We start from the raw sequence: 27,571 nt of genomic DNA on the forward strand, positions 1-27,571 counted from the left end.
TTTTGGTTTTTGGTTTTGTTTTTTTTTGTCTTTTCTAGGGCCGCTCCCTCGGCATATGGAGGTTCCCAGGCTAGGGGTCGAATAGGAGCTGTAGCTGCCAGCCTGCGCCAGAGCCACAGCAAAGCAGGATCCGAGCCGCGTCTGCGACCTGCACCATCGCTCACGGCCACGCCGGATCCTTAACCCACTCAGCGCAGCCAGGGATCGAACCCACAACCTCATGGTTCCTAGTCAGATTTGTTAACCACTGCGCCACGACGGGAACTCCAGCATGTAGTTTTTGAAGGCACTTATGCAGTTGCCCTACAAGTTGTGTCATCAAAAAAAGTGTATAGGAGTTCCCGTCGTGGCTCAGTGGTTAACGAATCCGACTAGGAACCATGGGGTTGCAGGATTGATCCCTGGCCTTGCTCAGTGGGTTGACGATCCGGCGTTGCCAAGAGCTGTGGTGTAGGTCGCAGACAAGGCTCAGATCTCGCGTTGCTGTGGCTGTGGTGTAGGCCGGCAGCTACAGCCTGGGAACCTCCCTATGCCGTGGGAGCGGCCCAAGAAATGGCAAAAAGACCAAAAAAAAAAGTGTATAAAAATGTTATAGTTTCATATTGAAGTTTATGTTTATATAGACTTCTGTAAGGATTTAAAGAACTGAAACGTCGTTATACATATATGCACTGAGTCTGTCTTTTTTTCTTTTTCTTTCTGTGGCCATATGTCCATCTCTCTTGCTGGGGACTGTCAGGATAAAATAACTCCTGCGTCTATACCAAGCTCACCAGAAGGGAATACAGATTATTATTATTTTTTTTTTTCCCACTGTACAGCAAGGGAGTCAGGTTATCCTTACATGTATACATTACAATTACATTTTTTCCCCCACCCTTTCTTCTGTTGCAACATGAGTATCTAGACAAAGTTCTCAATGCTATTCAGCAGGATCTCCTTGTAAATCTATTCTAAGTTGTGTCTGATAAGCCCAAGCTCCCGATCCCTCCCCCTCCCTCCCCCTCCCATCAGGCAGCCACAAGTCTCTTCTCCAAGTCCATGATTTTCTTTTCTGAGGAGATGTTCATTTGTGCTGGATATTAGATTCCAGTTATAAGTGATATCATATGGTTTTTGTCTTTGTCTTTCTGGCTCATTTCACTCAGGATGAGATTCTCTAGTTCCATCCATGTTGCTGCAAATGGCATTATGTCATTCTTTTTTATGGCTGAGTAGTATTTCATTGTGTATATATACCACTTCTTCCAAATCCAATAATCTGTCGATGGACATTTGGGTTGTTTCCATGTCCTGGCTATTGTGAATAGTGCTGCAATGAACATGCGGGTGCACGTGTCTCTTTTAAGTAGAGTTTTGTCCGGATAGATGCCCAAGAGTGGGATTGCGGGGTCATATGGAAGTTCTATGTATAGATTTCTTTTTTTTTTTTTTCTTTTCTAGGGCCGCTCCCGTGGCATATGGAGGTTCCCAGGCTAGGGGTCTAATCGGAGCTGTAGCCACCAGCCCACGCCAGAGCCACAGCAACGCGGGATCCGAGCCGCGTCTGCAACCTACACCACAGCTCACGGCAATGCCGGATCGTTAACCCACTGAGCAAGGGCAGGGACCGAACCCGCAACCTCATGGTTCCTAGTCGGATTCGTTAACCACTGCGCCACGACGGGAACTCCCTATGTATAGATTTCTAAGGTATCTCCAAACTGTTCTCCATAGTGGCTGTACCAGTTGACATTCCCACCAACAGTGCAGGAGGGTTCCCTTTTCTCCACAGCCCCTCCAGCACTTGTTGTTATTTGTGGATTTATTAATGCTGGCCATTCTGACTGGTGTGAGGTGATATCTCATGGTAGTTTTGATTTGCATTTCTCTTATAATCAGCGATGTTGAGCATTTTTTCATGTGTTTGTTGGCCATCTGTTTATCTTTGGGGAATAGTCTATTCAGGTCTTTTGCCCATTTTTCCATTGATTGATTGGTTTTGTTGCTGTTGGGTTGTATAAGTTGTTTATATATTCTAGAGATTAAGTCCTTGTCAGTTGCATCATTTGAAACTGTTTTCTCCCATTCTGTAAGTTGTCTTTTTCTTTTCTTTTGGGTTTCCTTTGCTGTGCAAAAGCTTTTCAGTTTGATGAGGTCCCATGGGTTTATTTTTGCTCTAATTTCTATTGCTTTGGGAGACTGACCTCAGAAAATATTCATGATGTTGATGTCAGAGAGTGTTTTGCCTATGTTTTCTTCTAGGAGTTTGATGGTGTCCTGTCGTATCTTTAAGTCTTTCAGCCATTTGGAGTTTATTTTTGTGCATGGTGTGAGGGTGTGGGAATACAGATTATTTTTCTTTCCTCTTTTACTGCAGGAAGCTGGGCATGCTTATTGTCAGAGGTTTGTAGAGTAAGAGGCTGTATCTGCACAGGAAGGAAGTGGAGTCTACTTTGAAGTGTTTATTCAGTCAGAGTTCAGTAGCCACTGTTTTTGTCTGTTAACTGTGTATGAGAATTTGTAGAAATTAGTTTTGATATGGCATGGTGTCTGTCTTAGTTTGGAGCCATGCTAAGAAAATATCCTGTTACGACTGTTCATTTGGCATTTTAATTTTTATTTTCTCATTTATCAAATATGTGTATCACGCAGGTTCCCCCTACTGAGACAATTCCTCAGATCAAAAAAGAAAAACACAGTACACAAGCTAAGAACAGAGCAAAAAGGAAACCTCCGAAAGGAATGTTTCTCTCTCAAGAAGACGTCGAGGCCGTTTCCGCCAATGCCACTGCTGCTACCACGGTGCTGAGACAGCTGGACATGGAGCTGGTTTCGATCAAACGTCAGGTACCCGAGGCCCACCAGGTCAAAGCTTGGGTGATAGCTGTCAGTCTCCGTGACTTCTCGTAGTGTGAGCACACCCACGTGGCCTCTGTTTGGCTCAGGACGTGGAATGATGCCTCCAGTGCTCCCTTCATTTCCCGGCAGCCACTGCTCCCCTCCAGAAACGCATCTGCCTCAGAGGCCCCACGAACCCCCTCACTCGTTACCCCGCTTCTCCCAGTAGGTGGCCCCTGTTCGGACTTCTTTTTATCTTTTTTTGGATTTTATGTACACAAAATGATGGGTAGGGGGGTGTGTATGTGCACATGCGTGCATTTTAGGTGTGGCTTTTGTTCCACAGGTGACATGTACTCAAGTAGTTACAGAGCTCATTGCCATAGAACCCCCCAACAGGTGCTTCATTTTGCTTTGAGGAGACCTCTGGGTCATTTCCCATTTTTGAATCTTCCACACAATACTGTGGAAGGAAGCTTCCTTTCTGTGGTCCTTGGTGCTGTGTGTGTCTTTGCTGGATCTACGCAGAAGGGTGCGTTGCTGGTGACAGAGTGCGCATACGTCCAGCGTGTACTGGACAGAGCCAGACGGTGTCCCATGGTGGTTTCATCGATTTCCGGAGTTGTGGTTGCATCACATCAGAGTCTCCTAATTGTCGCACTGTTGACGCTTGGGCTGGATGAGGAGGCCATGCCTTGTGGCATCTCTAGCCTCTACCCACCAGATGCCAGTAGCACCCTCCCCCCACCATTCTGTTGTGACAACACTGTGGAGTTATGGGGGCGGCGGGGGAATTGTCTTCTCTGTCTTGTTTGGAGGGCTTCCTTTTCATTCTCTTGGTGTATCTTTTGATGAAGAGGAATTCTTTGTTGGAGGGCAGTCCAGTTTCTCATTCTTTTACGGTTAGCACTCTGAGTTCTGTAAGAACCTTTCTGAGGTCAAGCAAACACGCCCACATACTATCTTGATATTGTTGCTTTGGAGTTCCCATTGTGGCTCAGGGGGTTAAGGACCCAACATAGTGTCTATGAGAATGAGGATTTGACCTCTGACCTTGCTCAGTGGGTTAAGGATCCAGGGTTGTACAATCTGTAGTGTAGGTCACAAAATGTACCTCGGATCTGTTGCTAATGTGGCTGTGGTGTAGGCTGGCAGCTGCAGCTCCATTCAACCCCTGGCCTGGAACTTCCCCGTGCCACAGGTGCAGCTGTGACAAAATAAATAAGTAAGTAAATCACCGTCCTTTCCCTGTTGTAAAGCCTTGGGACCTTTGTTTTCCTCGTGTGTGTGGTCAGAGTTGGTGTCCTCTGTAGGCTCCTTTGGTCTGCTTGTCCATTCTTCACCCATACTCTGTGCTTTTTAGTGTACACAGGGCATAAATCTTGATGGCTGGTATTGTGCGTCCTCCAAGATGCTCTTGGCTGTTCCTGGCCCTTGTGTTTCCATAACCTCAGTTTCCAGAAGAATAAACTCTGCTGGAATTGGATTGGATTGGATTGACTCCATAGGTCGCAGTGGTGAATTAACAGCTCCTGATCCAGGAACATGGTCCATCCCCGCACAGACACAGACCTTCAGTTTCTCCCAGTATTTTGTCATTTTCTATGAACAAATCTTGTAATTTCCTTTATTAAAATTATTCCTGCGTGTTTGGTACTTTTGTGGTGCTCTTGTAAGAATATTGTTTTTAAAATTAATCCTTTCAGGAGTTCCCATTGTGGCTCAGCAGGTTAAGAACCCAGCATAAGGTCTGTGAGGATGTGTGTTCGATCCCTGGCCCTGCTCAGTGGGTTAAGGATCTGGCATTGCCATGAGCTCTAGTGTAGGTCACAGAGGTGGCCCAGAGCTGGTGTGTCTGTGACATAGGCTGTGGCTGTGGTTGTGCTGTGGCTGTAGATTCGACCCCTAGCCTGGGAACTTCCATATGCCACAGGTGTGGTCCTAAAAAGAATAAAAATAAATTAATCAAATTAATTCTTTCAGAGTTCCCTGGTAGCTCAGTGGTTAAGGATCCAGCATTTTCACTGCTCTGGTTTGGGTTCCATCCCTGGCCCAGGAATTTCTGCATGGACAGCTGTTAAAAAAAAAAAAAAAAAAGTTAAACTAAATCTTTTCCTGATTATTATTTGTGTCTGGTATGAGAAATGGTTCATCCTTTTAATCTGATTTTGCATAGTGCATTTCAAGTGCAGATTCAGTGCCATAGCCCCATATTATCCTCTCATTGGTCACCTCACTCCACTCTGAATTAGGTTTTGCTACTTTTTTTTTTGTCTTTTTGTCTTTTGTTGTTGTTGTTATTGTTGTTGCTATTTCTTGGGCCGCTCCCACGGCATATGGAGGTTCCCAGGCTAGGGGTTGAATCGGAGCTGTAGCCACCGGCCTACGCCAGAGCCACAGCAACGCGGGATCCGAGCCTCGTCTGCAACCTACACCACAGCTCACGGCAACGCCGGATCGTTAACCCACTGAGCAAGGGCAGGGACCGAACCCGCAACCTCATGGTTCCCAGTCGGATTCGTTAACCACTGCGCCATGACGGGAAGTCCAGGTTTTGCTACTTTTTATTTGTTAATCTCGATGGCTCCCTTGGGGGGTCTGTGGTCCCGTCTGTCTTCTGGTGAAGGAGGAAGTGAGTCGGGGACCAAGCACGCCCCAGGGTCACAGGACTGGCCTCCGTCTTGGCTGCTGTCACAGCTGCCTTAGGATCTTTGGAGAATCAGTTAATCTCTCTGGCCTCTTTCCAGGTGAGGCGATGGGTCCTTGCCCGCCCGTTGCCCAGATGTGGGGGCTGCCTGGGCCTGCATGCCCTCCTCTCGAGGGACCCGGGCCCCCTGCTGGCTGAGTTCCTGGTGCTTGCTCTTGGGTCTCCGCGTGTCCAAGAAGGAAGGACCCTTTGCTCCACGGAGGTGGTGTTGGCTCAGCGTGATCGAGGCAGCGTTTGGTTTCGGAGCTGGGTCAAGAGCAGGGCTTCTTTATTTGAAGAGAACTGCTCAGGGTTCATGGGCTGGAGACAGGAGGCTCACCCGCCGTGGCCTTTGAGGGCTGCTGCCAGCGGCACCGCCAGGCTCGGGGCCGCAGGCATTCTCACCAGGCACGCCGTACTCTGGTGCCCCCACGTTTGACGGTAAGAGAAAACCTGAGTGACCTAACAGTTAAGGGTTTCTTTCTATCAGTGAGCCGGAAGTTCCGGCGTCAGTGGTTTCTCAGGGACTCAGAGACTTTAGTTTCTGGGCTTCTGCTCCTGCTTGTTGCCGCACACTGGAAGCTGCAGAAGCCAGTCTGTAACCTTAGAATCTGCACTCAGAGCAGTAAGAAGAGGAGGGGGAGGGGAGCTGACCCTTCTGTCCCTTTTAGCAAGAAAAGCTTTTGCCTCAGCAGAACCTGCTAGACTTTCTGTGGGGCTGCTGCCAGATTAGCCAGAACACAGGTCTTTCCGGGTGGCGGGGAGGAAGCGGGTCCGAGTTAGAGAAGGGTCACTGAGTGCCCAGTGGAGTACGAAAGAAAGTTGTGTTCAACCAGGAGCTCCAGGTGAGGCAGGAGGCTTTTTGTTTGTTTTTTTCTTTGAATACTGGTTACTTTTGTATCCTTTTTCTTATCCAGCTTGTTGCCACCCTGATTTGCTTTCAGGTTGGCGTGATGCTGGCACGTAGCCCTTATTCTTATGCAGATTAGTAAACACTGGACATTTCTCATTTGGAAAGTGATTAGAAGCAGACGTGTAGGTAATGAGAATTTAGAGCTAACTTCTAGTTCAGAATGGGTGGATACTTTACCCTGTAGCCACTCATTTAATCTCTGTGCTTCTTTATCCATGGATTTGAGAGAGAAAATGCGTGTGTTAAACAGGTGGTCTCCTTGCAGAGTGCATGCTGCTTAATCGCCAGGCAGTGTACACACTGCGTACTGTGCACACCCACAGACACACAGCCTGTAAAGGAAGTGAGACAGGAGGAGAGGGCCTGTGAGCCTAGAAATCTATGGAATGTGAGAGGTTGAAAGTAGAATTTTCTTTTTTTTTTTTTTTTTAATGAGAGTTGCACCATTTATTTCAGGTTCTCGTTTGGTTTGGGTGTTTTGTTTTCTTTTTCTTTTTTTTTTCCTTTTTGCCACACAGGCAGTACGTGGAAGTTCCTGGGCTAGGATGGAGCCTACACCACCCAGCAGCAACCAGAGACACAGGAGTGAGAATGCAGGAGCCTCGCCCTGATAGGCCATCAGAGAGCTCCTGAAAGTAAATTTAAAACAAACAAACCTGTTAAAGAGGAGAGGGAAGGATTAAAAAGTGCGCCTCGGGCGGTGTCCTTCACCCCCCCCCCACCCCGCCGCCCGCTCTCCTCTGCCCCTTCCGCCTCCGCCGTCCCGCGGGTCTTCATTTTTGCCGCAGTAAAAGTTGCGCCTTTGAGGGCGCCCTCTGCTCCTGGGTGTCTTTGATGTTTTGCTTGGGAACGTGAACCTTCTCCTCTGCTGGCTTTTGCTTATTTGCTCAAGTGGTATTTCCAAGGTGAACCCCCGTGGGGGTGAGGGGGTTCCACTGCCCAGCGCTTGGCTCAGCAGCGCCCTCTGCTGAGAGTGGAGTCTGTGCGGAAGGAAGGAGCCGCCGGAGTTGATTGGTTCCTATCGTCTGTGTCTCTCTTTTAAGTCGGCAGGGGCCCTGAAAGAGTAGGTTGTTCACTGAATCAAAGCCAGAATGTGGAAAAGATAATTTGGGAGAAAATGAAGAAGTTACAGACGCTCAAAATTAGGCCTGTGGACAAGCAAACTATTGCTTTCTCCTCCCTCCCCCCCCCTTTAAGACATCCGCATGCGGGCTCCTGCCCGTGTGGAATTGGTGTGGTGCTCGGGGCTCTGTGAGGCCCTGCAGCCCTTGCCTCTTCTGCCTTTGCTCTGTGCCTTCTCTCCACCTGTGCCCAGGCACAGCCTCTGTCTTGTGTGTCAGATGCCAGGCATGTGACCTGCTGCTCTGGGGACCCGCTGCCCTGAAGGGGTGGACTAGGGGTACACACGGGACTTCCTGTCACCATCCCTCCTGCTGCCCTAAGCGAGTCAATTCAAGAGCCTCGTTTGACGCTCTCCAAGGACACTAGGCCACCACACACACCCTCCTGGTTTGGGTTTCGTTTTTGTTGGTTTGGCGGCACTCACAGCACGCAGAAGTGCCGGGGCGAGAGATTGACCATGCCATGGTAGTGACGACGTCAGGTGCTTAACCCGCTGAGCCACCAGGGAACTCCATTTCCTTTTGCCTTCTTTTCCTACCTCTAAAAATGTCTTTTGTTTTTAAAGTGAAAATCTTCTCTCTCTTAGATTCAGAATATTAAACAGACAAACAGTGCTCTCAAAGAAAAACTTGATGGCGGAATAGAACCGTATCGGCTTCCAGAGGTAGGATTGCGTAAACATCATCTTTGAAGTTGCACCCAAGTTTTATGTGTAATAAATAATACATCTCTTAGAAGGAAAGGTAGAGACATACTTTTGTAAACCTAGTTGAGGTTAAAATTCTGGTAGGAGACAGAGACTCGTCAGTCCCCGCAGGGGAACACAGTTGCTGACGGGACCTGTTTGATTACCCAGGTCATTCAGAAGTGTAACGCACGCTGGACCACAGAGGAGCAGCTTCTCGCCGTGCAAGGTAGGAGGAAGGCCCCCTTACAGAGAGCTTGGGAATGGTGGTCGCTTTTAGGAAACAGTCATGCCCCATCCTGCTCCTGGCACGTGCTTGAGGCTGAAGCACCTTCTCAGGGGATGGCACTCTTCCAGGGCACATCCCCTCCGCCGGACAGCGGCATTCCCTTTGGGCCTGATGTGTTTCCTTTCCCCTGTCTCCCAAGATGTAAAAACTAACCCAGAAACCTCCGTGTCTGAAGGTCTTTCATTTTAGCAGCTACTTTTTGGGTTCTGAATAGTCAGAAAGTACAGATTGAGCGTTAGGGCTGTAAGATCGAAGGTCCTGGGGACGCTGCAAGCCACCCAGGGTGATTGCTGGGTGACCCTAGTTACCATGTGGCATGTGATGGGAGACAGGGACTCCTGGGTGACAGAGTCACCCTGAGCTTTGCTGATCAGCACCAGCACGGGGCCGCTTCTCTCATCCGTGGGGCCAGTGCACTGGGGCGGTGCCTGCTAGCGAAGCCTCTGTGTCCTTATCTGGGGAAGGGTAAACCTCAATTGTGTGTGTGTCTTCTTGGTTTTCTCTTGTGCTGAAAAACTGCTTTCTCACACGCTTAGCCATCAGGAAATATGGCCGAGACTTCCAGGCCATCTCAGACGTGATCGGGAACAAATCAGTGGTACAAGTGAAAAACTTTTTTGTGAATTATCGACGCCGCTTCAACATAGATGAAGTTTTACAAGAATGGGAGGCAGAACATGGGAAGGAGGAAACCAATGGTCCCAGCAACCAGAGGCCTGTCACGTCCCCCGAGAACCCTCTCAAGATGCCCGACGAGGAGGACGAGGTAACTCGGGAGATCTCGGCCCTCTGCTCACCCTCCTCCTTGGGAGCGTTGTCAGCCAGAGAAAGACGTGGAGGCTTCCGCTGCGACAGTCGCTCCACCTGCCTGTTACTGTGGCTGCCCTAATGTGTGTGTGGACTCCACCTCCTTGTGGCACCTTGTGTGTTATTCCCGTCGTCAGAGTCCACCCTGGTGTCCACCAGCCGCAGGGCATTCCAGCCGCACAGCGGTCCCCTTTGCCAGTATTCCCTTGAGTACAGTCACAGCTCTGCCCTGAACAGTAAGTGTGAAATGCCTTGAGGCTCCGTAGAGCTTAGTCCTGTAAAGTGGGTTGCCTCTGAACTTCCCGGGGCGTCGGCATAGCCAGTCCCCAGGCTCCTGGTCTGCCTCGCGCGTCCAGACCTCCTAGGCTTTGCTGCTGTCCGCGGCTAAGGGGCTTAAGTATCCACGGGAATCACGCTGGGTCCTGTGGCTACTGGAATTTCCAGGGTGTGGTGGCCGATGTTCTTGTCCTCAGGGGAGGTTACGGAAGACGATTGAGGCCGCCTGTCGCGGCCCTACCCGCCTGACCTGTGCTTCTGCCCATTGGCACCCCTCCCCCCGCACACACCCCCCTCCCCCGGAGGGTGAGCAGGGCTGGGAGGAGGTCATTGCCATTCACTGTGCATTTGAACCTGTTCCCTGGGTGACGTAAGGATTACCGTCCTGTTCACTGTCTCAGCTCACTTCCCAGACGGGCAGGGAGAGTTGAAGCCCCGTCTTTTACGCTGCCTGTGCTGCCTGTGCTCTCACAGCCCGGCCGTGGCAGCAGCAGCCCAGCCCTGCCGGCCCGCACGCGCGTGCGCCCGCGAGGAAGAGAACTTGGCTCGGCCCGTCCCCATGGTGCCTCTGTGCCAGTTTGACGGATACTACATCTGTCAGTATCTAATTTTGTTAGAATTAGACTTTTTAGAGTCTTCTAGCAGAAAATCTTTGTAATAAGTGTTTAAAGTCTGGAGTGTTGGCAGTGTGAGTGGCTGCCCGAGTCACCCCCAGGCATGGCCCGCCCGCCCTCCGGCCCATGAACGGGGGCGCACAGGACCCAAACAAAGGTGTCGATATCTTTCTCCGCAGTGATTTTGGTCTGAGGTCCTGATTGCCCCTTTAGCAACAAATTGACTTCCTTAAAGACCTGGGTTCACTGTAGGAAGGGGTGCAGAGATGAGGATTCCTGGGGAAGGAACATTAGACTTGGCAGGAGTGACATTTTTCCTCGTTGTGTATGTTTTCCAACAGAAGACCAGCCCCTTCTGCTCCACCGTCCTGGTCTTCTGCTTTCCGTACGTCAGTTTGCAGACGGAAATTGGTCTCTAAGGACCAGCTGCTTCTCTTTGTCCGCAGGGGGCCAAGGGAACTGGTTAATTGTCTGTCCAATCAGTGCTCAGAGCTCAGTGTCCTAGTAATTCCCTATTCTGCTTTATCCTGTGGAGGCCCCAGTTCAGAAAGGCGCCCGCTGGGGTCCTGCCTGCCCTCAGCTTTCAGGTAGTATGAGCATGAACAGTGAGGAGGCCTCCGAATTGCAGAAGTTCTGGTAACGTGGCAGTCTGTTTTCCTTTAGCGCTAAGGAGAGAGCATACCCAAGGGAGTGAGCTTTTGGGACTTGTCTGGGTGGCCAAGGACGAAGCTCAGGGAGGGGTCGGAAAAGCACAGAAGAGAGTCCCCCTTGTGGCTCAGCTGGTTAAGAACCCGAGTAGTATCCATGAGGATGTGGGTTCGCTCCCTGGGCTCGCTCAGCAGGTTAAGGATCCAGTGTTGCCATTGCTGTGGCTGTGGTGTAGGCTGGCAGCTGTGCTCTGATTCGACCCCTAGCCTGGGAACGTCCATGTGCTGCAGGTGTGGCAAAAGAAAAAAAAACAGGGACGCCAGCAGCCGCTGGATTGGAGATAGTGAGTCTCATTTAAAATTCTAGAGCGATTGGGTGGATGTGTTACTGGTTAGGGGAACCTCCAATTTCACCAACACCGGTTCTCTTAGGTTTATAGTTCACCCGAAGGTGCCACTGTTTTCAGGTTTAGGGCTCTTTAGCTTAGTTCTTTCCTTAACAGTAAGACACCGTGGGCATAGAGTGACACCTTTAGGTTTGGGTCTGAGAGCCAGTCTTAGAAAAATGAGTACAGAGTTACGGACTGTCTTTGAAGCTTATCAGGAAGATCCTGCGGGATCAGATGTCTTCCCGTATCCCGGCAGCAGGTGCTCTGGGGCCGTGTGTGGGACGGGGTGGGTACCACATTGTCCTCTCCAGCCGATGCTAAGACACCTGAGCACGGTAGTTTGCCAGGTACTGTGCCGATATGCCCAGTTCAGGTATTTTTATTTAATCCTGTGAAGCAGACCTCGTTATGTATATTCAGCTGATGAGGAAACCGAAGCTTGTCCAAGAAGGCCCAGCTGGAACGTGCGGAGCCAGGAGCTGAGTGCGGCCCGTGGCGGCAGAGGCTGCACTCCGGCCCTGCTCTTGGGAGCGGCCGTGTTTACAGCACAGGGCGGGTGCCCTAGGCCAGAGCGGGCAGTCTGTGTTGTTTAGCTGCTCTTTGGCTCAGTTTTCTCTCTCTCCTCAGGCTGCTTCTGTTCTTGACGTCAGATTCGCATCTGCCTCATGAGCAGCTCTGAGGCCTTGAGCACTCGGTGTGGACGACTGTGTTTCCCAGGATTCAGGTGTACCAGGCATCACCTAGCCATCCGCATCACATCTCTGTGGACAAGCAGCTATTACCAAAAAAGGCATACACTTCCAGTCCTGTGCTGCATCTGCCTTAATTCCTCGCTCGTTCCTCTGTGCTGGCGCCACTCCCCGGAGAGCTCCGTGGCGTCTCTCCCTCCGCCTCCGTGCTGGGCCAGCCCCGTGGCCCGCGCGCCTCCTGCGGCTCGGGGCTGCCTAAGCCCGGGCCCCGGGCCCGCCGACGGCAGCTCTTCCCGTCAGCAGCTTCAGAACAGGTAGCCGGCTCGGAAGGGGCGACTCTGTTCCTGCATGGCCTGCAATCTCTACCTTGTGCATCATGTAATTTTCAGAGTACCGGGGACCCTGTTGGCCTTCTAGGAAGCTTCCTTTGTCCTTCTCTGAGGCACCCACCTAAGTGACATCATGCTCTGTGGAAATCACAGTACACTGCAGCTGCATCATCACCCGTCTCCCTGGACGCAGGTGTAGTGATGGTTCGCAAGTCGAGGCAGCGTCAGTCTCCCCCGTCCCTTCTCCCTTTCCGCCAGGCCCGAGGCTCACTCACAGCAGCTGCCCTTGGACCCTGTAGCTAAGGGAACGGGGCCCTCCACACTTTCTGCCTTCAGCTTTCAGCGCTGGAATCCCAGGACGGGCGCCGCCCTGTCTTTCCTGACCGCCCCCCCCTCCCGCCCGCCCCCCCAGCTCCAAGAGATTTGGTCCACACCACTGTACCTGGTGCTTGTACATTTGGAATTGGTGCCTTCTCCTTTTGGCAACCACGTTATCAACCCTTTTTCTGTTTTAGTGTCTTATTTCTTCTTTGAAGTTTATTGCTTGCCAAAGATGACATCACTGAGGTTAGGAGACAGGGGAGGACGCGCTGCAGATTCTTGACGGAGTGCAGATTGTAAACGTCAGGGCAGGGCAATAACAAAGGCCTTAGAATAGCTGGCGATGGTTTTGTAAGAGCTACGTGGTGTTTGTTCCCTGACCTCTTGGTGTGCCTGTCACTCCACGTAGCCTCTGTGTCCTTGGTGTGCATGAGACACGCCAGCACCATCCTCTCAGTGTGACTCACTGTGCAGGACAGGAGGTGACGGTTACTGGTTCTCGTGAGACCAAGATGGAAAGAAAAGTCTACAAAAGCGGTGTGTGATACCTTTTGGTTGGACTGGGAACAAGTACAGATGTTTAATCATTGTTTTAAAACTTCCAGAATCACTTTTGTTCTCTTGCCAGACCGTGGGCCTGCTGAGGGGTCGAGGGCAGACTGTTGCACCGCGTTCTAGCATCCCCTGTTTCCCAGCCCCACGGTCTGTTCAGCCTGCACTAAATATGTTGAAGGAGCTTGTTTTTGTTACTGGTTTTTGCATCATTTCGATATTTTTTCTTGCTTTCAATACCAAAAAGGAAAAAAAAATGCAGATGCTTTAAGGCATAAACAAAATTGTTAAAATTTTGAAATATGCAATTAAAATTTGATGTTATGGCTCCCAAGCACCTTGGCTTTTTTTTCTTTTTTCTTTTTAAGTCAGCTGACTTCCTCTTTAGGAGGAGGCTCAGCGAGAAACCTGGATTGTTTTGTGAAACCGGGAGAAAGGTCATTCAAAAGGGGAGTAAAACGGGACCTGTCCCTTCGCCAGGTGCCCCCGTCGGTGCAGGAAGAGCTCAGCGGAGAGGAGGGCAGTCCCAGCTGACCGCTGCTGCCCGACAGGCGCTGCACGGTAACACTAGCCACACGCGGGCTCCGCTGTGGTTTGTATCACGAGCCTGCTGCGTAACTGGAACTCGGCAGGAAGAGCACGGGGAGGAGGCGACGTATGCTTTGCACGTCGCTTCAAGGGGCACCAAGCCTGATGGAAGCTTTAGCTTCTCCCTGCTTCTTCTCACCACCTCCTGCCTCTTAGCAGAAGCGGTAGGCAGTTTGCAGCGGGGGCTTCTCTCGCGCCTGTGGCGCCGTTCCTCTCTTCCCCCCAGACTCTTTTCCTTAAGAATGGATCCTGGTGGGCAGCGCTTTGAAGGCTCGATGCTGGATCCTGTGTGGCACGGCCAGCACATGGGCAGCGCCAGGCCTCCGGCTCTGCTGGGCACCCCCCTTACCTGGTTCCTGGCCCCAGCGGTCTCCAGCAGAGTCCCTGTGCTGGTGTCCTGGCGATGAGTGAGAGCGGCGGAAAGTTTGGCTTTCTGTCCAAGGCGAAGGGCCGTGTCATTTTCATTTGCCCGCAGGAAGAATGATAGTTGTCTCTGCCGGACTGCCTTCGTTGTCGCTTCGCGCACGAGACAGCACTGTGTTTTCAGCTGGTTGGTCGCTGTCTTTGCAGTGATGTTCTAAGTGCAAGAAGTCACTTCGCTTTAGAGGCCGAGTGACCTGGTCTCATTCATGGGAAGACCCGTTAGCAGAGCAAGGCCTCAGAGCATCGGCACGTTCTGCTTGGATGCGTGAGGGTCCTTAGGGACAGCGCTGCGGTGCAGCGTTCACTTAAGCTTTGTCTTCTTAAAAGTGGTCAATGTGAATGTCATAACTATATATATATTTTTTTTGTGGAAATTTTCTCCTAAGTATAAGTTATTGTACAAAATATAGTACCATTGAAACAAATGATAGTTTAACTTTTAGTTTAGAAATCCTAAAAGATATAAATTGTATTGCATATGCATTAAAAGTTTGTTTTATTTAATTTTATGTAGATGTGTAAAGTGTTAGGTAAAATTTTTTTCGCTTACTCATTTACACACCTCGTTACTTGAATCTCGTGGGGACAAGCCTGCAGCAGCGACGGGGACTGTAACACAGCCCTTTAACCGCGAGGCCCCGGGCCTCCGCTGGGCTGGCGCACAGGCGGTGCCCGTGCCGGTGCCAGTGGGCGCCGGAGGCTGGTGCGACGCCCACCCCACCCCCACCCGGACGCCGGCTCCTCAAGCCGGCTTCTGATAGCTTTTAACCTATCAGATCCTTCCTTTGGTCGTCACAAACCTCTGATCAGAACATGGAAAAGAAGAAATCGTTGCGTTTTCAAAGCTCACGTGGTAGGCTGACTAAGCAGTTGTCGCGTGCATCTAAGGTTTGCTCGTTCTCACGCACCCCTCTGAGTGCTCCTCGTCACTTTAAATTGCAGCTACGCCCTATTTTTGTCTTTCTGAACATCAGATGTACTATTGGTATAATTGCCTACCAAAAATAAGCCAAATAGTGCATTACACTAGCTGGATCCCTGCTTCCGTGACAAAGGGCAGATGGCAGCACCTCGAGCGAGAGCCTCGTTTCTCTTGTCCAGCCTGTGTCTGATCGAGTGACCCAGGACTCAGGCTCTCAATATCAAGGGAGACTCTGCCTCGTGCTGACTCACGGTAGTTAGCTAATGGGAATCTGGTGACCGCGTGCAGTGCTCGGAAACAAACCCCCTTGCTGCCACTCCCAGCGTTTCCTAGTTCTGGCAAAGCACAATTGCAGTGAGGTCGCAGTTGGGAAGACGGAGGGGCGGGACAGTCTATGCATGTTGTATGATAATGAGTGCTCACGGCCGCCTTCTCCGAAAACTAAACCTAAACCCGATACCGCAGCGGCTCGCATTCCATTGTGTAGACTTATCAACTTTGCTAAGTGCTTTTTAGATTGCTTAAAAATTTTTCAAGATTTTAAAAGATGTATAAGGTTAAGTTTGCAAATATAATGGAAATGCTGTATATCTTTTGAAGTGATAAAAATCCATGTTGGAATTTTAAAGAAACTATGTTGTAATAATGCTGTTGTAAGTAATATTTTAATGTCTCTTTTTGCCTGTTTTCTATTTCAGCACATTCATTGTGGTGAATGTCCATAGCATTATAATTGCTTAGCCATCGAATGATAACATTTGTTAGTAGAGATTTAAAAATTTATTTGTGAAATTCTGCAGAATTCATTTTTCTATTCCCAATATTTGCTGAAGTTAAATAAAAATTTTCAAGCCATTGATGTAATAAAATATGAAACGGAAAGAATGCCCTGACCCTCCGCTCTCCCTCAAAGCAGCACCCTCCCTGCCTCCCTGGTCCCAGGCGGGTTTCCCTGCCTTGGGCAGTGGCCCTGAGATTGCTGAGAGGGACCGTCCCCCAGCGCTGCGCACCCTGTCTTTAGCCTCTAGCTCTACCCGCACTATGTTTTTATTTATAACCTATAATCGTATGGTTGGGAGCCGATTGAGGAACATGAGTTTGTAGAGTTTGCAGGAGTTGAGTGCTTATAGGTCAAAGAGAGGAATTTTTTCCCATCAGTGGTTTTGCTCCTTTCGGCCTGAGCGGGCTTTGGCGTGAGGATGCTGGCCCTGCCCAGCCCCTGCGCTGTGGCAGCAGAGAGGCACGGCTGGGACACTACTGCTGTTAAACACCGGACTTCCAGGGGCCTCCCTGGTCTGGCAGCGGGCTAAGGCCCTGGCGTTGTCACTGCTGTAGTGCGGATTTGATCCCTGGCTGGGGAACTTCTGTGTGTTGAGGGCATGGCAAAAAAAAAAAAAAAAAAAAAAAGCCAAGAAAAAACCCCACCCCAGGTACCTGACTTCCACATCCAGCGTTGCCTCCCGCAGCAGTGAAAATGAACGCTGTGCGGCGGTGACTCTGCCTGGTGTGGGAGGCGTTCCCATGGTGCTTCTCTGAGTTCCTCGCCTGGTAGCCTCGGTCACAGCGCCAAGTGTCACGGCAGAGCATGCCCGGTGCTGCCCAGAGACGGCACCGAAGAGGAGGAGGAGACCTGAGGGAGGCCCCAGTGTGACTCCGGCTTCAGAGCGCGGGGAGCGCGTGCCAGGCCCGAGCCCGGGCTTTCCGCCCGGAGATGGAGCCGGCGAGCCCGAGGGGGTGCGGGCAGGAGCGCAGGGCCTCAGGGCTCTGGAGGCGGCCTCCCGGGGCGAGGGTGGGCTCCAGAAGGGGCCCTTTGGGCTTTGCCTGCCTCTCGCGCTCTCGCCCTCCCTTCACCACACCCATGGGCCTAATAAGGAAGTTCCCAGGCTGGGGATCGGGTCCCAGCCGCAGCCGCAGCTGCAGCAACGCCGGATCCTTAGCCCAGGGCTCTGGGCCGGGGTGGAGGCTGTGTGGGCTCGGCCTTGTCTGACTTGGAAGAACAGCCAAGGCAAAAACGGGGTTCGGAGGGAGCTGGGGGAAAGACTTCCAGGATCGGCGCAGACGGCCGCGGGCGTCCAGGCAGGTGAGGGCAGGTGAGGGCCCAGGCCCGGGCCCCCCTCTCCTGGAGGGGAGGACCCTGCACACAGGGGCGCCTTGCGGCCCGCTGCCTGCCGGGCGGGTGGACAGGCCCCGCCCCCTGCTCCCGAGGTGGGGTCCCCAGCCCCCCGGTTCCCTGCTGGCAGAGGCTCGCGCTTGCTTCCGCGTGCCCGGGGAACCAGGACCGTGCTCGGTGCCGACGCGGGAAGTCAGGCGAACAAGGTCTCTCCTCCCGGCGGACGTAGAGCCAGGCTCCTTCGTCTCTGCGGCCGCTTCGAGCCTGGGCCTCAGTGGGGCCTGGACAGGCGCACGGAGGGTCCCCACTTACTCTCTGGTCCTGGGCCGCGTGGAGCCCGTCTCCCGGGACGGCCTGCCGAGGACACGTGGCCCTGTTGCGGCCTTAAGCCGACCACCAGCCTTACCCTCCTTCTGCTCGCCCTTCCTGGACCAGGTAACCCCCGAACCGGGGCTCCGGTCACCTGTGGGCCCCCGGCACGCCCCGGAGCTGAGCTCTGCGCCACCCCTGCGCCCATCGGAACCGCGGAACAGCGTGTCCGAGACGCGGGTGTCTGCCCATCCCTTCTCCTCCTTGGTGGACGGCGCTGCTGTCTCTGCTCCTCAGATGAGAAGCACGGCTGTTCTGAAGTTCCCCAAGTTTCTTCCTCTGTCGCCACTGCCAGTGAGGGTGCAGGGCCTCCCAGTCACCTGAGCTAGTGCTCCAGCTTTCCCATTCTCAGGGCCCTTGCCTGCAGAGAATGCTCCATTTACCTTCTAGAAAAACAGAGCCTTGCATCTTGTCTTAAGCCTCCTGGCATTGCTGTGGGCTTTGCTCTGCCGCAGGGCAGGGATGGCTGTTCTGCACGTGCTCATCACACCTCGCTTTGCGCTTGACACGCCCTCATCTTATCCTGGTCTTTCCACATTGGCACATGGCTGTAAAGTTGCCTCGCTCCAGAGCTCCCAGCTGGCCCCGCTTAGGGACTCAGCGTTGTCACAGCCGCGACTTGGGCCACGTGGGTTCAAGCCCTGTCCGGGGAACTTCTGCAGACAGCAGGCGGGGCCAAAAAAAGTTGCTTCACTGCTCTGTGCTGGTTTCATGATGTCCTGGTTATGGTACTCTGGTTATGACTCCAAGTTTATTGAGCTGATGGTCACTGAAGTGTCATCTGTATTAACGGCAGACTGGAACTAACCTATGTCCTTTTACCTACCTGCAAGGGTAGTGGTAGAATGAGCACCTAGGATTGCGATTTGCATGGGTTCATACTGCCATCCATCCTCCAGAGAGGCTGTGCCAGTTCCTCCTCCGTCAGCTGTGAGGGAGGTGGCGTGTTGCCCTCTGCCCTTCCAGCCCTGTGGTAAGTTAGGTGTTGGATGAGCGTCTCATGGGCTCAGGACTGTCCCAGGCATCTGGTCGCCACGGCTGGTGGAAATGGCACCCAGATGCTTGTTACAGACGTCGTGGGGACGCCAGGTGCCCTGAGGAGAAAAGGCAAAAGCCCGCTGCCCTTGCTGTTGAGGGAGGAGCCCTGTATGGCTCATGATCGACTCCCAGGGTACGGGACTGCAGCTGCCAGTCCTGAGCATCCAGAGGCGGGCGAACTGAAATTGGCAGTTTTCTGGGCTCTTTGCTTGTTTCTTGAGTCTTCTGCTATTTATTTATTTACTTATTGCCACAGCCTCGAGGGGAAGAATGAATTCAGCCAGAGGCCTGTGGTTGTACGTTTGAAGCGGGGTTGCAGCGTGATTGGTGGACTCTGGTTTTCAGCTGCTCCGTTCCCATCCGGTGCTCGCTGCCCTCGCCCCTTCCCGGGGCGCTGCCCGGCTAAGATGCACGCTGGCTGGCAGGGTTCCGGCCTGGCTAAGCCGCGCAGACACCATCTAGTGTTTCAGATCGCAGGGAGACGTGGGGAGGGTCGTCTTGCCTGGGGCATCCTGGCGGAAGGTGTCCCCGAGGAGGTGGCAGCTGGAGAAGGAGTGACAGCCAGCCCTGAGGTTTACGTGGGACGAGCCAGCCCCCTTCTCTAAGTTGGGGCTCCATTTCTCACCATCCACTGGAGGGTGTCAGAGGTTCATATGGTTCCCCGGTGACCCTAACACCAACCCGGCTTCCTGCCCTTGGCCGATGCCGCTCGGACGTTCCTTGCTGCCGCGTTCCCAGCAGCGCCGCGCAGCGGCTGCTCCACAGGCTCCTTTCCAGGCCGCCCTTGGCTGTCGGGGGAGGGTGTGCAGGCGCAGTAGTCCCACGTGAACTTCCGGCGGTCGTGTTCCTTAGGGACCCCCTGGCCTCAGGTCTGGGCCGGCCCCGGTGCCCCGGATGTCTTGCCAGCTTTCGGCCCGAGGGGAAGCTCTGCTGCAAAGACTCTGTCAGTTACTTTGTGTACGGTGGCTCCTGGCACTTAATTGACTGAAAAGAGATTCAGCAACAATTAAGTTTTACGCTGTGGATAATCATATGGAGCATGTTGTTTGTGGCTTTTAGTAATAGTCACTTACCCTACTGAAGACCGCCTCGCCCCCGGAGGACCAAGCACGCACAGCTGCACGTCCTGCTCGTAGTAGCCTGTGAGAACGCGGTGGCGCCCGGTTGTGTAGACGAGGAAACCAAGATGAAGAGGAGCACCCCTCGCCCGAGATGGACGGGAGAAGATGCCTGAGTTGGGGCTGGACGTCCCGGAGGCCCGACTCGGCCCTGCGGCCTCTCCTCTTAGGCCTGGGATGCAGACCTGACTCTCGCTCGGTGGAGGGATCTGGGGGGATCTTGCTCGTTCCCTTAGCCCCCCAGGCCTGTTTCCCCTTCTGTGCGGCGAGGACAGTGGCCACGTAGCATAACCGAGGTAGTGCCTGGATGCCCCTCGGTCCAGCCCAGGGGCCTTGCGCAGAAGGGGCGCTGCGTAAGCGGCTCATCTCATCCTTCTCCAAGGACCAGGCTGGGGATGTGCTTGTGGCTGGCATCTCCCGGGTCAGGGGAAGAGCCAAGCCTTCCACAGCTCCTGGGCCTTCGGACAGAACCTTCACCTCTCTTGGGAGAGCCCCACCTCTTGTGTCACCTCCGGACCAGTGACACTCGAGTGGCCTTGGTGTCAAACTCTATCAAGAAGGAACTTCATGCGTGTGTGTTGTTTATAACGTACGTGTGGCCAGTAACTTGCAGTTCGTATGTTCAAAACTAGAGAGACCCAAGAAGCAGTTTTCTTGCCGTCGCCACCCCTCTGGACAGCGGACTCCCGCGGTCCCTTGCCAGCGCTGCGCTGAGGCTTGGGAGTAGCCCGTGCTGTTGAACAGGTGGCCCCACTTACCCGAGGAGATGGAGGCCGGAGCACTGAGGTGACTTGCTTCGCTTAAGGTCACTCTGCTGGCTGCCTTGGGGCAGCCTCTCTCTCTGGTCCTCCTGCCCAGGCTGTGGCTAGGCAGATGGCCAGCGTGGGGAGGATGAGGTGGGGCCTCTCGGGTTGGCGACAGCCCGTGGCTGGGTGCAGCCTAAGCCTCCCCACGGCCAGTGGTGGCGGCGAGCACGGCCCCATTTCCTGCCTTGGATCCAGGCCCAGGGCCAGTGCGGTGGGTGGTCTCTCTTCCTGCAAGGGCACTTGGTCTCCAGGGCCTGCTCGGTGCCTCGTACAGGGCTTGACTTCCTCACCAAGAGTTCCAGGAGCTGTGGGCCAGCTGCCCTGCTGGTAGCAGAGCACCAGCCCCACCCCTGCTGGCCCCCGGGGCCGACTCGGCCTGGTCATCCCGCCACCGGCTCCCCCACCTCTCCACCCATGGTGCAGGGCTCTCCGGAGTGGACATTTGCCCTCCTTGTCCCTTTCCAGGCCTGTCTCAAGATGCTGTCCAGCCATCAAGGTCAGTCCCACGGGTCCCTGGCTCCTCGACAGCCCCAGGACACTGGCCCGGTACCTACCGGGGGGCCCAGTGCTTCCCACCCATCAGCACAGTGAGGCCCCCACCAGCCCTCCAGGCCTTCGGAGCAGGGTTAGGACAGAACCGTGCCCTCACCTGCTCCCGATTGCAGAGGTGGCCTGATGACCTCTTCTCTCTGACAGCCCTGGTGGGAAAGACTGTTAGCGGAGCGGCCTCAGGGAGCCCTTGCCTTGCGCCGCCTCTGGGCTTTGCTTAGGGGTGTCTTTGCTGCCTGGAACCTTAGCAAGCGTGACACGAGCATCAGGGCTTGCTTGCTGAAAACTCTGCCACCCTGTAAAGAAGTTTGGGACAACCTTCTGGACACAGGTGGCCCAAGTGACAGCACAAACCACCAGGCCTGCGGGAGCGAGTGTTGAGCCCAGGTGGGGTAACCAGGCGAGCAGCCCAGAGAGAGCAGTCTGCGTGCAGAGCAGCGGCATCACGAGCAGGAAAATGACGGCCGTGCCCCTGCACTGAGTTTGGGAGTGCGTTTCCACACAGTACCCGGGAGCAGGTGCCTGGGAAGAGGCTGAGCCCTGGGACTCTGGGGCCCGGGGCCTGCCTGTATCCATGGCAGTGTCCCTTCTTGGAGGAAGCTGCAGACTGGAGGAGAGGAGAGCATGAGCGCCTGGCAGCGTCGAGTCCCGGTGGAACCCTCAAGGCAGAGAAACACCTGCAGCACCGTGGACCTGTTCCCTGGCGACAGGCCCAGGACTGCAGCACAGGAAGGACTGGGTGTGTGGTTGGGGGCAGGGGGCTGCTGGGCCTCTCTTGACAGCCGCTCTGAGCGGCCTCCCAAGCTAACAAGCCTGGGGCTTGTTGGTTGGCTGCTGCTTTTATAAAGGAGACTCAGAGTTGAAATGCTTTTCCCTGCTTCTCTCTCTTCCCCATGGTTTCATCTCACATTCTCCTCGTCTTCCCGCTCCAGCCTGTTTGTCTGGAGCGTCTCCCAGCCGTGTAACGCCAAAGTGCCTCGCCAGGAATTGGGGGCTTGGATTCTGTCTCTGAATCACTGTGACCTTAGGCAAGATTTTTCACCCCTCAGCATTCCAAAGTTTTTTATTTTTTTGTCTTTTTACCTTTTCTGGGGCCGCTTTTGCGGCATATGGAGGTTCCTAGGCTAAGAGTTGAATCGGAGCTGGAGCCACCAGCCTACACCACAGCCACAGCAACGCGGGATCCGAGCCGTGTCTGCAACCTACACTACAGCTTGCGGCAACGCCGAATCCTTAACCCACTGAGCAAGGCCAGGGATCAAACCTGCAACCTCATGGTTCCTAGTTGGATTCGTTAACCACTGAGCCACAACAGGAACTCCTTTTTTTTTTTTTTTTTTTTTTCAAGGTCTATTGAAGCCTTGTACCTTCCGGGGCAGGTTTTGGAAAGTAAATTGTACAGTGGACTCTTGAACAACAGAGGGGTTGGGGCACTGACCTCCTACACAGTTGAGAATCCGCAGGCAACTTTACAGTTGCCTCTCCGTGTGTACCCGTATTTTGGCATCTGCAGATTCAGTCAACTGCAGCTCGTTCAGTACCATAGGACGTACTTACTGAAAAATATTTGGATGTAAGTGGACTTGTGCAGTTTAAACCCATGTTGATCAAGCGTGAACTGTACTCCCCATCGATTCTGGCTCACAGCGTGATAGCAGCTGCCCAGGGCCGTGGGCGGCTGGCACACAGCGTGTGGGAACAAAGGCCGTGTTCTCCACGTCGGTGATGAGGGGCTGCGTTCCAGTCCCTGGTGACGGCTTCTGAGCCTGAAGGTGCAGACACAGGGGCCTGCGGTCTGTATCACACACCCCACCATTGTTGCAAAAGCTTCTTCCCCTCAACTGAAGCAACACTGGGGGCTTTAAAGGGCCAACATCTTTTTTTACCCAACACCCCCCCCAATACACACACATACACACACCCCTCGTTTTCTTTCACCCCTTTCGGGAGCCAGACCCTGGCGACTAGGACATTCAAGAGCAATCGCATAAACAGAGAAAAGGAGCCTGGGAAGGCACAGGCTCAAAAGTTCTGAGCAAACCTTAAGTTCACACCTCACACTAATCCTTCACATGCAGGTAGCTCTAACAAGCAAAACAAACAGTAGGAGCTCTCGCCGTGGCTCTGTGGTTAACGAGTCCGACTAGGAACCATGAGGTTGAGGGTTCAATCCCTGGCCTTGCTCGGTGGGTTAAGGACCCAGCATTGCCGTGAGCTGTGGTGTAGGTCGCAGGTGCGGCTCAGATCCCATGTTGCTGTGACTCTGGCTTAGGCCAGTGGCTCCAGCTCCGATTCAACCTCTAGCCTGGGAACTTCCATATGCCGTAGGTGTGACCCTAGAAAAGACAAAAAAAAAAAAATTAATTCAAAACAAAACAAGACAGCAAACACTGAGGAAGGGGGAGAATCTGATTTCCGGAATTAGCACATCATAGTGTGCATTGGTGGCAAAGTGAAGAGCAAAGCTGCCTTCCAGAATTACCACATCATTGGATTCAGATATTGGTTTCAACAATAACAGAATCACAAGGCATAGCAAGGAATGGTTTGTTCAAAGAGGGGGGAAAAAAAACTATCCCTGTGAAAGGCTAGATGGCAGACCTACTAGACAAAGAGTTTAACTTGTAAAGATGCTCAAAGAACTTGACTTTTCTTCAAGTTAAGAAAACAATCTGAATTAAATGGAACTAGCAATAAAGTGATAGGAAACCTAAAAGGAAACTTTAAAAAAAAAATTCTAGAGCTGAAAAAGGACAGTAATAGAAATGAAAAATTCACTGAAGAGATTCAGCAGCAGATTGGAGCAGCAGATTTATCCTCATTAAATCTTGAAGATAGACTAATAGAAATTATCTGAAGAACAGAAAGAAAAAAGATTGATGAAAAGTAAGCAGAGACTAAGGGGCCAAGGGGACACTGTCAAGCAGATAAATATACGCATTGTGGGAATCCCAGAGGAGGCAGAGAGAACATTTAAAGAAATAATGGTCAAAGTTACCAAGTTTTATGAAAAACATAAACATCCATGAAGCTCAACAAATGCCAAGGAAGATGAACTGAGAGACCCACAAGATACACCATAATGAAAGTGTCAGAATCCCAAGAGAATCTTGAAAACAGCCAGAGAGATGCTACTCAGCACATGTAAAGGATCCTCAATAAGAAAATGAGCAGAGTTCTCATCAGAAACATTGGTGTCCTGAAGTTTCCATTGTAGCTCAGTGGGTTGCAAACCTGACTGGCATCCATGGGGATGTGGGTTCAATCCCTGGCCTTGCTCAGTGGGTTAAGGATGGGGCATTTCTGTGAGCTGTGGTGTAGTTCAGACACAGCTCAGATCCCCAGTGGCTGTGGCTTTGGTGTAGGCCAGTAGCTGCAGCTCCCATTCGACTCTTAGCCTGGGAACCTCCGTATGCTGCGAGTGTGGCCCTAAAAAGCAAAAAAGAAAGAAAGAAAAGCCAAGAGAAGGAAGGAAGACACATTGGCAGTGGGTTGATGCAGTCAAAGAAAAACCCACAGGACTTGCCTATCTGACAAAACTACCCTTCGAAAGCAAGGGGGAAACTAAGGTAAAGAAAAGCTGATGGAGGTTGTCACCGTGAGAACTGATCTGCAAGAGATGCTCAAGGGAGTCCCTCCGAGTGAAATGGAAGGAAACTAGGCAGTAACTGGAGGCCGAAGGGAGGAATAAAGTAACCCCAGCAAAGGTCCGTTGTACACGAGCAACTGCAAAAGCTGTTGCTGCGACAATGGTTTCCGATTCCGCTTTTTGCTGAGACTAGTGTGTTTAAAGCAAACGACAGTTGACCCTCCGGCGACTCGGCTGGGGACTGTACAGGGCCGCTGGTGTGCACATCTTGTTCAGTAAGACATCCTGCATGGCCCACAGTTGACTGAAGCCACAGAGGCGGAACCTTGGGTACAGGGACACATGGATTTTTGTCTGCATGGGGTCAGTGCCCCACCCTCATGTTGTTCAAGCGTCAACTCTCATCTAGAGGCAGTATTACTGAATCCTTGAGTTGTATCTCCACATTCTGTTTTCTACATAATTTCAAAGACCAATGCATTAAAAAAAAAAAAAGCATTATTAAAGTCTTTGGGCACAGAATATATAAAGCTGTAATTCTGTGCCATCAAGAACTGAAAGGGGAGTTCCCGTCATGGCATAGCGGAAATAATCCGACAAGGAACTGTGAGGTTGAGGGTTTGATCCCTGGCCTTGCTCAGTGGGTTAAGGATCTGGCGTTGGGGTGAGCTGTGGTCTAGGTTGCAGAAAAGGCTTAGATCCTGCTTGGCTGTGGCTCTGGCGTAGGCTGGCAGCTGTATCTCCAATGAGACCCCTAGCCTGGGAACCTCCATATGCCGCGGGTGCGGCCCTAAAAAGCAAAAAAAAAAAAAAAAAGAATTGAAAGAGGAGGTGAAGCTGTAAAGGAGCAGAGCGTTTGCATGTTACTAGAGTTAAGCTGGTATAAATTCAGGCTAGAGTTTTATAACTTTAGGATGTTAAATGAGATGCCCAGAGTAGCCACAAAGAAAACAGTGGTCGAAGAGACACTAAAGCGAACAAGAGGAGAATGCATTTCACTACGAAAAATCAACTAAGGTAAGCACTGTATCAGCATTCGACATAAAAGGATTGAACTCTGCAATCAAAAAGAGAGATCAGGAGTTCCCGTCGTGGCGCAGTGGTTAACGAATCCGACTGGGAACCATGAGGTTGCGGGTTCGGTCCCTGCCCTTGCTCAGTGGGTTAACGATCCGGCGTTGCCGTGAGCTGTGGTGTAGGTTGCAGACGCGGCTCGGATCCCACTTTGCTGTGGCTCTGGCGTAGGCCAGTGGCTACAGCTCCGATTCGACCCCTAGCCTGGGAACCTCCATATGCCGCGGGAGCGGCCCAAGAAATAGCAACAACAACAACAACAAAAAGACAAAAGACAAAAAAAAAAAAAAAAGATCAGCGGTATGAATTTAAAAACATCACGGCCCGACTACATGCTGTACCCACGACCAGAAAGACTCACTTTTGATCAGAGGACGTGAACAGGTTGAAAGTGAAAGGATGGAGGCAGATACCCCGCGCAAAAGCCAAAAGGACGCATGTTATCAAAATGGTCAAATACAGCAGGAAAATGATTATAAGCATTTGCACATCTGATGACAGACCATCGCTATATATATGAAGCGAGAGTAGATAGTTCTACAGCACTCGTTGGTGACTCCCTTCCCGTCTTGGTGGATGCGTCAACCAGACAACTGAGTAAGAATGTAGAGGGTTTGACCAACACCATAAACCAACCGTGTCTGCAGAGCGACAGCATTCGCGTTCTCAAGTGCACAGGGGGCATTTTCCAGGACAGACCATCTGCTAGGCCACAGATTAAGTGTTAATAGGTTTAAGAAGAGAGAGATACAAATAACTTCTCCAACCACAATGGGATAAAAGCAGGAATTGATAACAGAAGGAAAACTTGAAAATACACAGATTTGTGGAAATTAACAACACATTCCTTTTTTTTTCCCCCCCGCGCCCGTAGCGTGCAGACTTGCCCTGGCCAGGGATCAAATGCAAGCTGTAGCAGTGGCAAAGCTGAGTCTTTAAACACTAGGCCACCAGGGAACTCCAAGGAACACATTTTTTTTTCCCCCAGCTTTTCAGGGCCGCACCCAAGGCATGTGGAAGTTGCCAGGCTAGGAGCAGAATCAGAGCTGCAGCTGCCGGCCTACATCACAGCTCACAACAATTCCAGATCCTTAACCCACTGATCGAGGCCAGGGATTGAACCCAAATCCTGAGAGATACTAGTTGGGTTCATTTCCACTGAACCACAACAGGGCCGCCAAAGAACACATTCTTAACTAATGGATCAAAGAAGAAATCACAAAGGAAATTAGAAAATACTTAGAGATGAATGGAAATAAAAATATAACAAAACTGTGGGTTACATGAAAAGCAGTGCTAATGTTGAATATTTACAACAATAAAAGCTGACGTTAAAAAACAAAGATCTCAGGAGTTCCTGACATGGCTCAGTGGAATGAGGACTCAAGTTCGATTTCTGGCCTTGCTCGGCAGGTTAAGGATCTGGCATTGCCGTAAGCTGTGGTGTAGGTCACAGACGCAGCTCGGATCCTGTGTGGCCGTGGCTGTGGCCGGTAGCTACAGCTAGGATTCAACCCCTCGCCTGGGAACCTACATATGCCATGGGTGCAGCCCTCAAAAGACAAAAAAATATATATATATATAGGGGAGTTCCTGTTGTGGCTCAGTGAGTTAAGAACTTGGCATAGTGTCCATGGGGATGTGGGTTCAAACCTTTGCTTCAGTGGGCTAAGGATCCGGCATTGCTACGAGTTGCAGAGTGGGTCACAGATGTGGCTAGGATGCAAAATTCAGGAGGGAGCACGTCCTGACCCATTTTATGAGACCGAGGTTACTCTGATAAAGACACTATGAGGAGAAAAACACAACTGTGGACCAATATCTCTTGTGGACATTGATGCAAAAA

At 52.0% G+C, this 27,571-nt stretch overlaps 1 protein-coding gene across 2 annotated transcripts in view; it reads left to right on the forward strand.

Moving 5' to 3' along the window:
- RCOR1 (REST corepressor 1) overlaps positions 1 to 21,927 on the forward strand; it is a 147,521-nt gene extending 125,594 nt beyond the window's left edge. The window contains exons 8-13 of one of the 2 annotated variants that reach the window (XR_007137233.1): positions 2,635 to 2,829; positions 8,128 to 8,205; positions 8,398 to 8,455; positions 9,052 to 9,281; positions 11,876 to 16,440; positions 16,524 to 21,927. Coding sequence is in view for 1 of the 2 variants with exons in the window: in XM_047797706.1 (XP_047653662.1) it covers positions 2,635 to 2,829; positions 8,128 to 8,205; positions 8,398 to 8,455; positions 9,052 to 9,281; positions 11,876 to 11,917 (603 nt within the window). In the remaining variant the exon portion in view is untranslated. Of the gene's footprint in view, positions 1 to 2,634; positions 2,830 to 8,127; positions 8,206 to 8,397; positions 8,456 to 9,051; positions 9,282 to 11,875 lie in introns of both variants that reach the window. The other variant, XM_047797706.1, reaches the window with a different exon arrangement.
- The last annotated feature ends 5,644 nt before the right edge of the window (positions 21,928 to 27,571 follow it).

The sequence above is a fragment of the Phacochoerus africanus genome, chromosome 9 (assembly GCF_016906955.1).
Source record: "Phacochoerus africanus isolate WHEZ1 chromosome 9, ROS_Pafr_v1, whole genome shotgun sequence".
NCBI classification, from domain to species: domain Eukaryota; kingdom Metazoa; phylum Chordata; class Mammalia; order Artiodactyla; family Suidae; genus Phacochoerus; species Phacochoerus africanus.